At 48.0% G+C, this 11,938-nt stretch overlaps 1 protein-coding gene across 1 annotated transcript in view; it reads left to right on the plus strand.

Annotated features, from left to right (window-relative positions):
• ZNF12 (zinc finger protein 12) overlaps positions 1–4,518 on the plus strand; it is a 33,964-nt gene extending 29,446 nt beyond the window's left edge. Inside the window, 2 exon segments of the mRNA XM_059155643.1 lie at positions 412–2,214; positions 2,217–4,518. Of these exon segments, the coding sequence (XP_059011626.1) occupies positions 412–2,214; positions 2,217–2,287 (1,874 nt within the window). The 3' untranslated portion in view covers positions 2,288–4,518.
• The last annotated feature ends 7,420 nt before the right edge of the window (positions 4,519–11,938 follow it).

Genomic DNA, 11,938 nt, shown 5'->3' on the forward strand with positions numbered 1-11,938 from the left:
TGGGGCCCTTCATTCACCCCATCTGGTGTGAATCCGTCCATGTCTGCCTATCAGCTGCCCATCTGTTCATCCAGTGTCCCTTGTCTTCCCATCATTGCTCTGTGTTTTTACATCTTACCATCTATGCCCAGTTGGAACAAAATCTTATAAAGTAGCAAAGATCAAAGGTGCTTGTGTTTTTCCCCTTTCCTCACCTCAGAGGTGTGTCAGTGTGTGTGTGTGCGTGCGCGTGCATGCTTGTATGTGTTTATTTCAAACCATAACTGTACAGGAAAGAAGCACACTGGGAATTATTTTCATCTATCCATGCAGCTAGCATCTATGCTAAAATGAAACGCTTGTATGTAAGCCGTCTTCCGTAACTTACATGGGAAGAGATACAAAACTTTGTTTATTTTGCCTTTTTTTTAGGAGAAGTCTGGAAAGCTGACGTTCTGGGAGAGAGAGTCCAGGAAAATGAAAGCAAATATTCAAGACAAGCCGTATCCAACAACAAAACCCTGATTGAAGAGAGAGGTAATGTTCTTGGTAAGACTTCTAATGCGGAAACGAATCCCATTCCTTCAAGAAAAATGTCCTATAAATGTGACTCATGTGAAAAGAGTTTGAAATCTATTTCAGAATATATTAGTAGTGATGGCAGCTATGCAAGAATGAAGCCTGATGAATGTAGTGCATGTGGGAAACCACTTCCCCAGATTAAACTTGAGAAAACTCATCCGGGAGATGAGTCTTACGAATTTAATCAAAATGGGGACGCTTATAGTCTAAATGAAGAAAGTATTTATCACAACATTAATATTTTGGAGAAACCCTTTGAATATATTGAATGCCAGAAAGCCTTTCAGAAGGATACAGTTTTTGTTAATCACATGGAGGAGAAGCCCTATAAGTGGAATGAATCTGAAATAGCCTTTCTGCAAATGTCCAACCTCCGCGTACACGAGAGGTCTCACATGGAGCTGAAGCCCTATGAATGCAACGCGTGCGGGAAATCCTTCTGTAAGAAGTCAAAGTTCATCATCCATCAGAGGACTCACACAGGAGAGAAACCTTATGAATGTAATCAGTGTGGGAAATCCTTCTGCCAGAAGGGAACCCTCACTGTCCATCAGCGCACACACACCGGGGAGAAGCCCTACGAATGTAACGAATGTGGGAAAACCTTCTACCAGAAGTTACACCTCATTCAGCATCAGAGAACTCACTCAGGAGAGAAGCCCTATGAATGTAGTTACTGTGGGAAATCCTTCTGCCAGAAGACACACCTCACACAACACCAGAGAACGCATTCAGGAGAGAGACCCTACGTTTGTCACGACTGTGGAAAAACCTTCTCCCAGAAGTCCGCACTTAACGACCATCAGAAAATCCACACGGGTGTGAAACTCTACAAGTGTAACGAGTGTGGGAAGTGCTTCTGCCGCAAGTCTACACTCACCACACATCAGAGGACCCACACTGGAGAGAAGCCCTACGAATGTAACGAGTGCGGGAAATTCTTCTCGCGGTTGTCCTATCTCACTGTACACTACAGGACGCATTCGGGAGAGAAGCCCTATGAGTGTAACGAGTGTGGGAAAACCTTCTACCTGAACTCGGCTCTCATGAGACATCAGCGAGTGCACACCGGAGAGAAACCGTACGAATGTACCGAGTGTGGAAAACTCTTCTCTCAGCTGTCGTACCTCACTATACACCACAGAACCCATTCAGGAGTGAAACCCTACGAATGTAACGAGTGCGGAAAGACCTTTTACCAGAACTCAGCCCTTTGCCGACATCGGAGGATACATAAAGGAGAGAAGCCCTACGAATGTTACATATGTGGAAAGTTCTTCTCTCAGATGTCATACCTCACCATACACCATCGAATTCATTCAGGAGAGAAGCCCTATGAATGTAACGAGTGTGGGAAAACCTTCTGCCAGAATTCAGCCCTTAATAGACATCAGAGGACACATACAGGAGAGAAAGCCTACGAATGTTACGAGTGTGGGAAGTTCTTCTCTCAGATGTCCTATCTCACCATCCACCACCGGATCCATTCGGGAGAGAAGCCCTTTGAATGTAACGAATGTGGAAAAGCCTTCTCTCGGATGTCCTACCTCACTGTTCACTACAGGACTCACTCCGGAGAGAAGCCCTACGAATGTAACGAGTGTGGGAAGAAATTCTACCACAAATCAGCCTTCAATAGCCATCAGAGGATTCACAGGAGAGGGAATGTGAGTGTTCTGGATGTGGGGAGGCTTCTCTGAAGTCAGAGAACCTTTCCGTGTGGTAAGTGGGAGATGCCTGCTGACGTGCGTCAGCGCTCACACGGGTGTTGTGCTCAAGGCTTTGTGTTAGTCAGACTCGAGGCCTAAAAGTTCACAGGGTAGGAACCACAACTGTAACAAGACCACAGCACTTGTTGGATTCCAGACTCTACAGGGATCAACGTTCGTAAGCATTCAGAACGAGTATGCATTTCACCGTGGACTCAGACTGTTTTACACATCAGGGAATTCATACCAAGGGAAAAAATCTCTCCGTTTTAAAGAAGGCGGGAAACCTACTCCTTTGGAAATTATCCGTATTAAATGTTACGTTTCTGACGTAGTATCAAGCTTCTTGAAAACAAAAATACAGACGATAAAGATACTTGTGTAAATAGAAGCTGTGAAAGCGGCGACAGCGATCCGGACCACAGCGTATCAACCTCACACTCACACGGGAGCGGCTCCTGGGCATGTAGGGCTTAGGTTTCTGAGGGGTTTTCAGTCTCTGTGCTTGCTTTTTAGGGTGCTGCATTACAGGAAGTGTATGTTCAGTTTGAATCCTGTTTGGAAAGCCACTGTATCCTTATTAGAATAATTCGGAAGATGCAGTAAGATTATCCATTTTAAGCTCCACCGTGTTCGTATCCCAATACCCTGAAACGGTCACCATGCTGACATCTGATAGTCTCAAGTACACTGCTTCTCGTACACTTGCCTGGCATTTTTAAATGTTTTTGATCGCTGTTAACGAACAGAGTCTTCTGTAAAGAAGCCAGTGTTTTTTATAATGTGTTCAGCTGTATCTGAGTCAGCAAGAGTTAGAAATTCACACATACAATAGAGAAGTGCATAGATAACTTTAAGTTGTTAATGCCAGACATTTCCAGTAGTATGAAGCACCTGTAGTATTCATTGTACTCTATAATTATATTTACTTTAAATATTTAAGTACTTAAGGTATTTCCATTTGTATCAGTTTTTTCCATCTGTTTTATTTGGATGCTGACATAAGTGTGGAGAACATACATACTATGTAACTTAGGAATTTTCTGTATTTTTATTTGATAGGATAGTATTTTTAAATATCGTGCTCTATTCCTTCTGAACGACCTCTTCCTATGGGTTTGTGGCAGACGATGCTGAGTGACCCTGGTCACTCCTTACTGTTCGCTAGCAGAATTTGGGGCTCCATTTCTCCTCGTGGAATGGGGGGGAGTTCCTGACTAGTTTCAACTAATAATGATAATCCCTTTCTCACTGCCAGCAATTGGTTTAGAATGGTCGAAGAACCCAGCTCTGTGCAGATAAACAGGAGATATCTGACAGGTTATTTCTGGAAAAGGTTCCCTTGAAGATTCCAGGAAAGAACCGTGCAGGGTGAAGCATCTGTTGTGGACCGTTGCCTTTGCTGCGTGTGATGCCCGGCTGTGCCCTTCAGCACAGAATTAGAGTCTAAGTGTGGCAGAGCAGAAGGACGGGGAGATTTGGGGACCCGGTCATGGCAGAACCCTGACCTGCCCAGCCGCGCGGCTCCTCGGCCCCTGGACTGCTGCTTCGGTTGTAGACGAAATTTACTTTGGAGCCAGTTGGTTTAGGCTGCTGTGTTACGGACAGCTGAAGACACAGAGCTGTACCTTTGTAGGAATTATGCAGTTGAGAAGGACTTGAGGTAAATCGCCAGTTTAGAAGTACGGATAGAGATTGGTCTTATTTTCTGTAAATTTTGATGTAAATAGTTTGAGCACTACAAACCAACTTAAAACAATTAAATGTGTATGTTTCCTCAAATGGTTACATCATTGACAGAAGAACCCTTAGAGCCCAATAATGATGTCAGATACGCCTTCCTTTTTACAATGCATGACATTAAATCTTGTTTAGGTTGATTTATGTTATTCACGGATCATCGCTCCACTGCTGGTTCACAGTATATGGTGTGGCGGTAAGGACCTTTGCTTTCCAGTGGTCAGCCTGATAGCCTGTATGTGAATGCCAGCCCTGCACATGGAGGTGAAATGCCATATTTTTCATGTGTTGGGATCATTTGTGACACCGGTTTTTGTTGCTCAGCACATATTCTTTAGCACACTGTGCGTTTGCTACATAACTGGGATGGAAAAGCTGGTAGATCGTGTATATTGGTGTAGGAAAATATATTCATGGTATATTTGTTGAAATATCTACAAAGATTTCCCAGTTTGTCCTCATAGCTTAAATACACAGTATGCATTTTAAGTAAAATATTTAAAAAGTGGACGTGGTGTAACACATTCTTCCTCACGGAGCCATGCACGCAAGGGCCTGGTGCACAGAGCTGGTCCCGAGCTGCATCCCTGATGACGTAGTAACGAGGTTTATTCATCACGGCGAATGTGTCAGTGTTTTCGTGTCACATCTCTGTGCGGGCTCAGTGGCTGCTGCTGCTTTAATGACCCTGTTTTTCTTCTTCCCTAGAGGCACTTAAAATAATGGTTTGTCTTAAATTTGATGGAATACAGTGTTCAAAAAATTTCTAACTGTTCCTGGCAAGCGTGTAAGATACCCAGGCCTGAGTCTCTGAGGCAGAGCACTAGAGGGACATCTGCATCCGTCCCATAGCGAGGACCACACGTGGACTGGGGCAGAGCGGGAGTCCGTGTGCCTCACACACAGGGACCTCATGAACTCTGAGAGGCGTTTTCCAGGGCTGAGGGGAAGGAAGACCCTTCCTGGCCAGTGGACACGTGAGATTCCCACAGATTTTTCTGTCTTGTCAGTGAAGCAGCTTCAGATAGGTCAAATCAAAGACTGCCAGCACCAGGACCCCATCTTCTCAGAGACCCCAGAGCTACTCTTCTGTGGCCATGTGCCTGGCCATGCTGTGCCACCAGCTCCCCCTCCCCCCCCAGCCGCCACGACTACAGCCCCAAGAATGACCCACTTTAGAGTGCCTGCAAATAGAACAAGCGAAGTCCTTTTCCTTCTCATCACGGAGATAACTACATCACAGATAAATCGCTTTTCCCTTCCCTGAACTTAAAGCCTAGGATTCTTGCCAAACTGATGACCTAGCATGGGCTGCTGACTCCAGCCCAACGGACAGAGCCCAACCCTCGGGCTGCCATAAAAGAGCAGCTTGTGGGGCAGGGGGCTGCAGTGGGGGGCTGCTGGGGGCGGTGTGAGCAGCCAGAGCCACTGGAGAGGCAGCCGCTGGGGAACCTGGGGCTTGGAATCTCCTCCACTCTCCTGCCCTGCACGGTCGTGTCCCCAGCACCTTCTGGCCCAGCACGGCGTCTTCATGCAACAGCTGGTGGAGGCTCCATCCATCTGAGGGGGCGGGGGGCTCCCTGCCCGGAGCGGCCTCTTCTCACGCCACGGCCAAGTCCCTACAGTAAGTAGACACGGGTTTCTGGATGGAGGCGGACCCTTCAGTGGTGGATTAACATGCCGAGAGGAGAGGGTCCATCAGGAAGGGGGTTCCTCCCAGCCGGGGGCGGGCTTTCTCTTGTACATGGGTCTTCGGAAGGCATCCTGAGGAGCAGGAACTAGGGATTAGACCTTCTGCTGCTCCCCGTACTGTCCTTGATTTGCAGAATTCATGTGAAAATGCTGGGAAAAACCAACACAGAAGGAGTCACTAAGAGCACACCAGACATCTCCACAACTGGCAACCTTAATGGGATGTAGAAACCCAGATTTCAGAATTGTCTTACAAGACATCCTTACAGAAAGGTATATTGGTTATATGAAGCAGGAATGGTTACTCCAAGGTAGGGGACGGGGCGGGAGCCCAGCCATAAAACCAGTCAGTGGGCAGTGTGAGGAGAGGAGTGGTTGGCCTGGGGCGCCAGACCGAGAGAAACGAGAAGATGTATGTAGAAAGTGAAACACTGAGAGCAGAACACCACAGACATCCTACCCGTATCCTAGGGTTCTTAACGTAGGATAGGAAGAAAATTATGAATGAAAAACTTCTCCATGCTGGGAAGTGTGTAAACCTGGCGATTCACAGACCTGTACCCCTGGAGATAAAAATAGATGTTTATAAAGAATAAAAAAATCTTTTCCAAATTAAGGATGAGATTAAAAGGGGCTTTTGTGATTCCAAATGCAAAGGTGCAGAAAAATCTGTCTATAAAGCAAAATTATTTAACTTAAAGACCAATAATTAGAATATATGAGGAGGGGCGCCTGGGTGGCTCAGTGGGTTAAGCCTCTGCCTTCGGCTTAGGTCATGATCTCAGGGTCCTGGGATCGAGCCCCGCATCGGGCTCTCTGCTCAGCAGGGAGCCTGCTTCCCCCTCTCTCTGCCTGCCTCTCTGCCTACTTGTGATCTCTGCCAAATAAATAAATAAAATATTTTTTTAAAAATACGTGAGGATGGATATCCAGCAAAGTAGCAAGAAAGGGCAGTGCTTAGACTCCTCTGTCACCAGAAATACATTTGTGAACCAGTGAAGTACCCCTTACACTAATGACAGCGGCGTGTACCATCAGTGTGGAAATGGGTAAACTGACCTGGAGATACCTTTTAAAAAATTCATGTGTGTGCCTTGTGGAGTGGTACTGCTGATGTGCTTTTGTGTCCCAGAGACATTCTGTACACACGTAGACGTGTGCACAGAGCAATGCTGTCAGCACGAAGTGCGGGACCATCTAGGTCCGGGAAGAGGCGAGCGAAACGCAGATGAAGCCGTGGGGTGCTCGCTGTCCAGCGGCGCGGCGCGGAGCCTGTATCTGCATGTAGCTCGTCTGATAAAGCATAAGGAAGAATTTCAAAAAATGGAATGAGACTTCATGAAACTAAATCCTTGTATCCGTTTTCATGACCTGCCACCCCCACACAGGCTCCAGGGGAATGGGCTCGCGGTCGCACACGCATGAATGGCTGTCTATGGGAAGCGCGTGGAATCGGGGTTTGGGATGAAGAGAAGAACCAGGTCAAGAACGGTTTCCAGGCCGAAACCGGTACTGAAAATGTTTTGAACTGAGTGGTATGATCCACATGGTTCCCCAGGACTCCAGAAAAATTACACAAAAATTAAACGACAGAAATAAAAATCCTTGGCGTTTTATGCTGTTCAGTTTTAGCTGGAGTTTCGGAGCCCAGGTACCTAAATGATGTCTCTGTCCTTTTTGGCAACTTCACCCCAAGCCAACTTGCTGTAAATGGTTGTAGCTGCTCCATTAGTTGGTTATTCTGTACTTTTAAGAAATTATTTATTTTAAAGATTTTATCTATTTATTTGACAGAGATCACAAGTAGGCAGAGAGAGGAAGGGAAGCAGGCTCCCTGCCTAGCAGAGAGCCCGACATGGGGCTCGATCCCAGTTCCCTGGAATTGTGACCTGAGCCAAAGAGGCTTTAACCCACTGAGCCACCCAGGTGCCCCCCAAAAATTATTTTTTAAAGAACGCTCCGACCCCAGCATGGGACTTGGGCTCACAGCCCTGAGATCAAGAGGCACATGCTTTACTGACTGAGCCAGCCAGGCGCCCTGGTCACTGTGCTTTGAACCATCCGTCCTGGGACAGGGATTCCACTCCCACCCCGGGGAGGACATGAGTGGCCTTGCAGAACTCACCGAGTGGGCCAGCCTGCGCTGCTCCGGGCACCAGTGCCCCCTTCCCTCCAGTGCCAGCCGGCACCCCACGGCAGCTCTGACCTCCAGCTTCGGCTAGCTGAGGTTAGGTCCACGGGGCGTGAGTAGGGTGATGTGTCATCTTCTGAGTCCCATTCTAGAAGGACTGTCTCCTTCGCTGCCTTTCTCCCTCCTTTGGCTGTGAAAGAACCATGGTGCCAAGCCAGCTTCTACCCTGAGAACAAGAACAACACACTTGAGGGCTGGGCTTGGCCAATGGGCCCTGGGAGGGGCCAGCTGGGAGCACTTCGGGCTTCGTGGGCACAGCCTCTGCCACCGCTCAGCCCTGCCTCTAGTGGGAACTGTCCCAATAAACCTGACATGGGACACAAATTTCAGTCTCATTGAATTTCATAAGCTATAAAATACTCTTGATCTTTTTTTAAAAACTATTTGCAAATGTGAGTCCATTTGTGGCTTCCACGCCGTATGAAAGAGGCAGGGGCCAAATGTGGCCCACGACTGTCTCTTGCTGACTCCTTTCTGGGGGACAGAGAAGCAACTGGATAAAGGGGACCCTTTCCCTCTGGAGAACCACCTGGAAGGGGCTACCCTACCTCCCGGGGACCAGCTGTTAGACTGGAATTGTACAGGAGATAGCAATCTTCTATCCTGGCAGCTGGTCAGACACGGATACAGAATTCGCCAACAAAAAGTGAAGTGCCATCATTTCTTCTAATAGAAACTGCAATGACTGTGTCCCTCTCAAACCTCATGCTTCTGCTACAAACCAAGCCGACAGTATGTCGTGGGGAGAGAGAGGGCGGCCCACTCGAGACTTCTGTAACGTAACCAGAGATCTCGCAGAATCCACAGCAATCCTAACAAAAAATACTAGCACAGTTTGCAAATTTTAAGTTCCTACAAAAGCATGTCGTATTTTTATCTTTAGGAAAGTATGCGCTCAGATCTTGATTTCTAAATATTCTTCTCCACCAGATGGCACCAGGGCTGCTCAGGAGCGCTCATAGCACAGGACACTGGTCAGTGGGACGTGCTCAAGAACTGACAGTGGCAGAGGCGGGACACGGAGGGTTCAGGTTCCGCCCCCCCCCCCGCCCCCTGCCGCTGGTAGAAACAACTGATGAGATGGGTGACCTCTGCAGGTCTCGGGACTGTTGTCCAAAGCAGAGGAGGCATGGTGAGGGAGGCACGCTGTGCAGCCGCAGAGCTCCCAACTTACACCTGCCACCCCCACCCCACCCCACACACCTCAGATCAGCTGCCACGCGGTGACGGGCGGTGCAGGCAAGTCCCTGGGCCGGAGCCGAGTGACAGACCTTGTTCTCAGCTGCAGAGTGGGTGTCCTGGCTGGACCGCTGTCTGGAGGAGGGCTGTGCGGCTTCCCCTTGTCTCCTGGACTCCCGTCAGTCACTGGTCTGTGCAGCTTCCCAGACAGCTTGTGCCACAAGCACGCAAAGACCCAGGTCCTGGCTATAAGCCAGCAGGGGCCAGGAATGGCTGTCATGGTGAGCGGCAGACTGACACACCTGGGAAGGAGGAGGCTGAAAAGGAGAGCTGTGTGGGCATAAGCTTCTAGAAGCTTCCATGTGTGCCAGGAAATCACCTGTGCCTAGGGTGGACACACGCTTAGAGACATCTGGACACATTCACCTTGGATGGGCCTCCAGGCTCCACAGAAAAGATGTGAAGGCTAGGGCAGGACAGGAACAAGCTTGGCTAAGCGCTGAAGGTCTGCAGAGATGGGGAGTTATTTTTCCTCTTTTTCTTCCCCCACCTTTAAACCTTTTTTCAGCTCCTGATGTTTAAGGAGAATCTGGCAAAACACACCTAATCCCTGAGTTAATGGAACAACGCATCCAGTGGCTGCATGTGACAAAGATGACACACCTACTGAAACAGAAAACGCCATTTAGAAAGCACATTTAAGAACCCACTAGGGTGGGGCGCCTGGGTGGCTCAGTGGATTGAGCCACTGCCTTCGGCTCAGATCATGATCTCGGGGTCCTGGGATCGAGCCCCGCATCGGGCTCTCCGCTCGGCAGGGAGCCTGCTTCCTCCTCTCTCTCTGCCTGCTTGTGATCTCTCTCTGTCAAATAAATAAATAAATAAAAATTTAAAAATTAAAAAACCCACCAGGGTGCCTGGGTGGCTCTGTGGGTTGAGCCTCCGCCTTCAGCTCAGGTCATGATCTCGGGGTCCTGGGATCAAGTCCTGCATCAGGCTCTCTGCTCAGCAGGGAGCCTGCTTCCTCCTCTCTCTGCCTGCTTGTGATCTCTGTCAAATAAATAAATAAAATCTTTAAAAAAAAAAAAAAAAGCCCACCAAACCCTCCAAAAACCCTGGGGGTGGGGAGAATCTAATTTCCAGAGTTGCCACTTATATTTAAAATGTCCAGTTTTCTGGGCGCCTGGGTGGCTCAGATGGTTGAGCCTCTGCCTTCAGCTCAGTTCACGATCCCAGGGTTCTGGGATCGAGTCCTTCATTAGGCTCCCTGCTTAGCTCCCTCTCCCTCTGCGGCTCTCCCTGCTTGTGAGCTTTCTCTCAAATACATAAAATCTTAAAAAATAAATAAAAGGACCAATGAAAACATGATCTTGTTCAGTACAATTACAGGTCAGTAAAACAGAAAACAAACCCAGAATCAGAGTACTTACAAGCCGTGAGTCAGGACTGACTGCAAACAGGAGAAAACTCGGATAACCAAGCTGCCAGCAGCTCTGCGAACCAAACCGGCCAACCACTGCTCTGTGACGCCCACCAGAAGCCCTGGCTGGAACCCCCTGGACTCTCACTGGCCTCTAGATTAAGTGTCCCTCCCAGGAACAACGAACGGTGCCCCAAGGGTGGTGCTGTGACTGGCCTGCCAGGGAATGTGCCAGCCCTGGAGGGATCAGCTTCCCTTTCTGGAAGGATGTGGGGAAGAGGCTGAGCGGACAAAAAGCGAAGCCACTGCAAATGGTAATTAAATCTACAATAAAGACAGTACTTTAAGTCAGGGACAGAAAGATTAATTCAGTGGCGTAAAGACAACAACTCAGGAAGAAAATAAAAATCAAATGCATCAAACCACATCTTGTCGAGAAAAAAAGTGGGAAAGATAAATGAAAGGAATAAATTAATAAATAAATAAGAACAAATAAATAAGTAAATTTCACATAAAGAATATTTAATATGTAACTGGGTTGCAAAATGACATTTCCTGTGCTCTATTTCTTTTTTTTTTTTTTTTAAGATTTTATTTATTTAGTCAGAGAGAGAGAGTGAGCACAGGCAGACAGAGTGGCAGGCAGAGTCAGAGGGAGAAGCAGGCTCCCCGTGGAGCAAGGAGCCCGATGTGGGACTCGATCCCAGGACGCTGGGATCATGACCTGAGCCAAAGGCAGCTGCTTAACCAACTGAGCCACCCAGGCGTCCCTCCTGTGCTCTATTTCTTTCCAACAAGAAATAGCATTATTTCATCAAGGCATGGAACTGTACAGGGGAGAAAGCAGTCACTGAATCATTTTCTTGAATGAAATCATTCTTGCTCCCAAGTTCTAGTGTCTACCACTTTGGCTTATAGAGTAAGATATATACTACATATATATACATGTATATATAGACACACACTGTGTGTGTGTGTTTATTTATATATATATTTGCAACATTAAGATGTCTTATAGCTCCCAGCAACAGAAAAATCCCAACTCCAACAGGTGTAAACTCAAAGGGAGATTGAAGACCTCAGTCTTCCCGGTACAGAGACCACTCTCCATGCTCCCTGCCCTTGGGACCGACCTTCCCTCAGATCACCATCCTGACAACCAGCCCCGAGTCACAAGATGCCATCAACAGGCATCCACACGGACAATGCCATTCTGGTCCTGATTCTGTATTGATGACAAAACCTTCCCCCAGATCACCCGGAATACTTCAGTGTCTGGTCATCCCGCCAACACCAAACAGTGTCTGGCAAGGAGGGAGCACAGGCCCCATCAAGGCCCTCTACCAAGGGAGATGTGACAGCAGCTGCCAGCCTGCTTCGAGGGGAGCAAGGACCAGGGCACAGTCCCTGGAGCCTGCTCTTCCTCCCATGGGGACTCCAGCCGCC

The sequence above is a fragment of the Mustela lutreola genome, chromosome 17 (genome assembly GCF_030435805.1).
Source record: "Mustela lutreola isolate mMusLut2 chromosome 17, mMusLut2.pri, whole genome shotgun sequence".
In the NCBI taxonomy this organism is placed as follows: Eukaryota; Metazoa; Chordata; class Mammalia; order Carnivora; family Mustelidae; genus Mustela; species Mustela lutreola.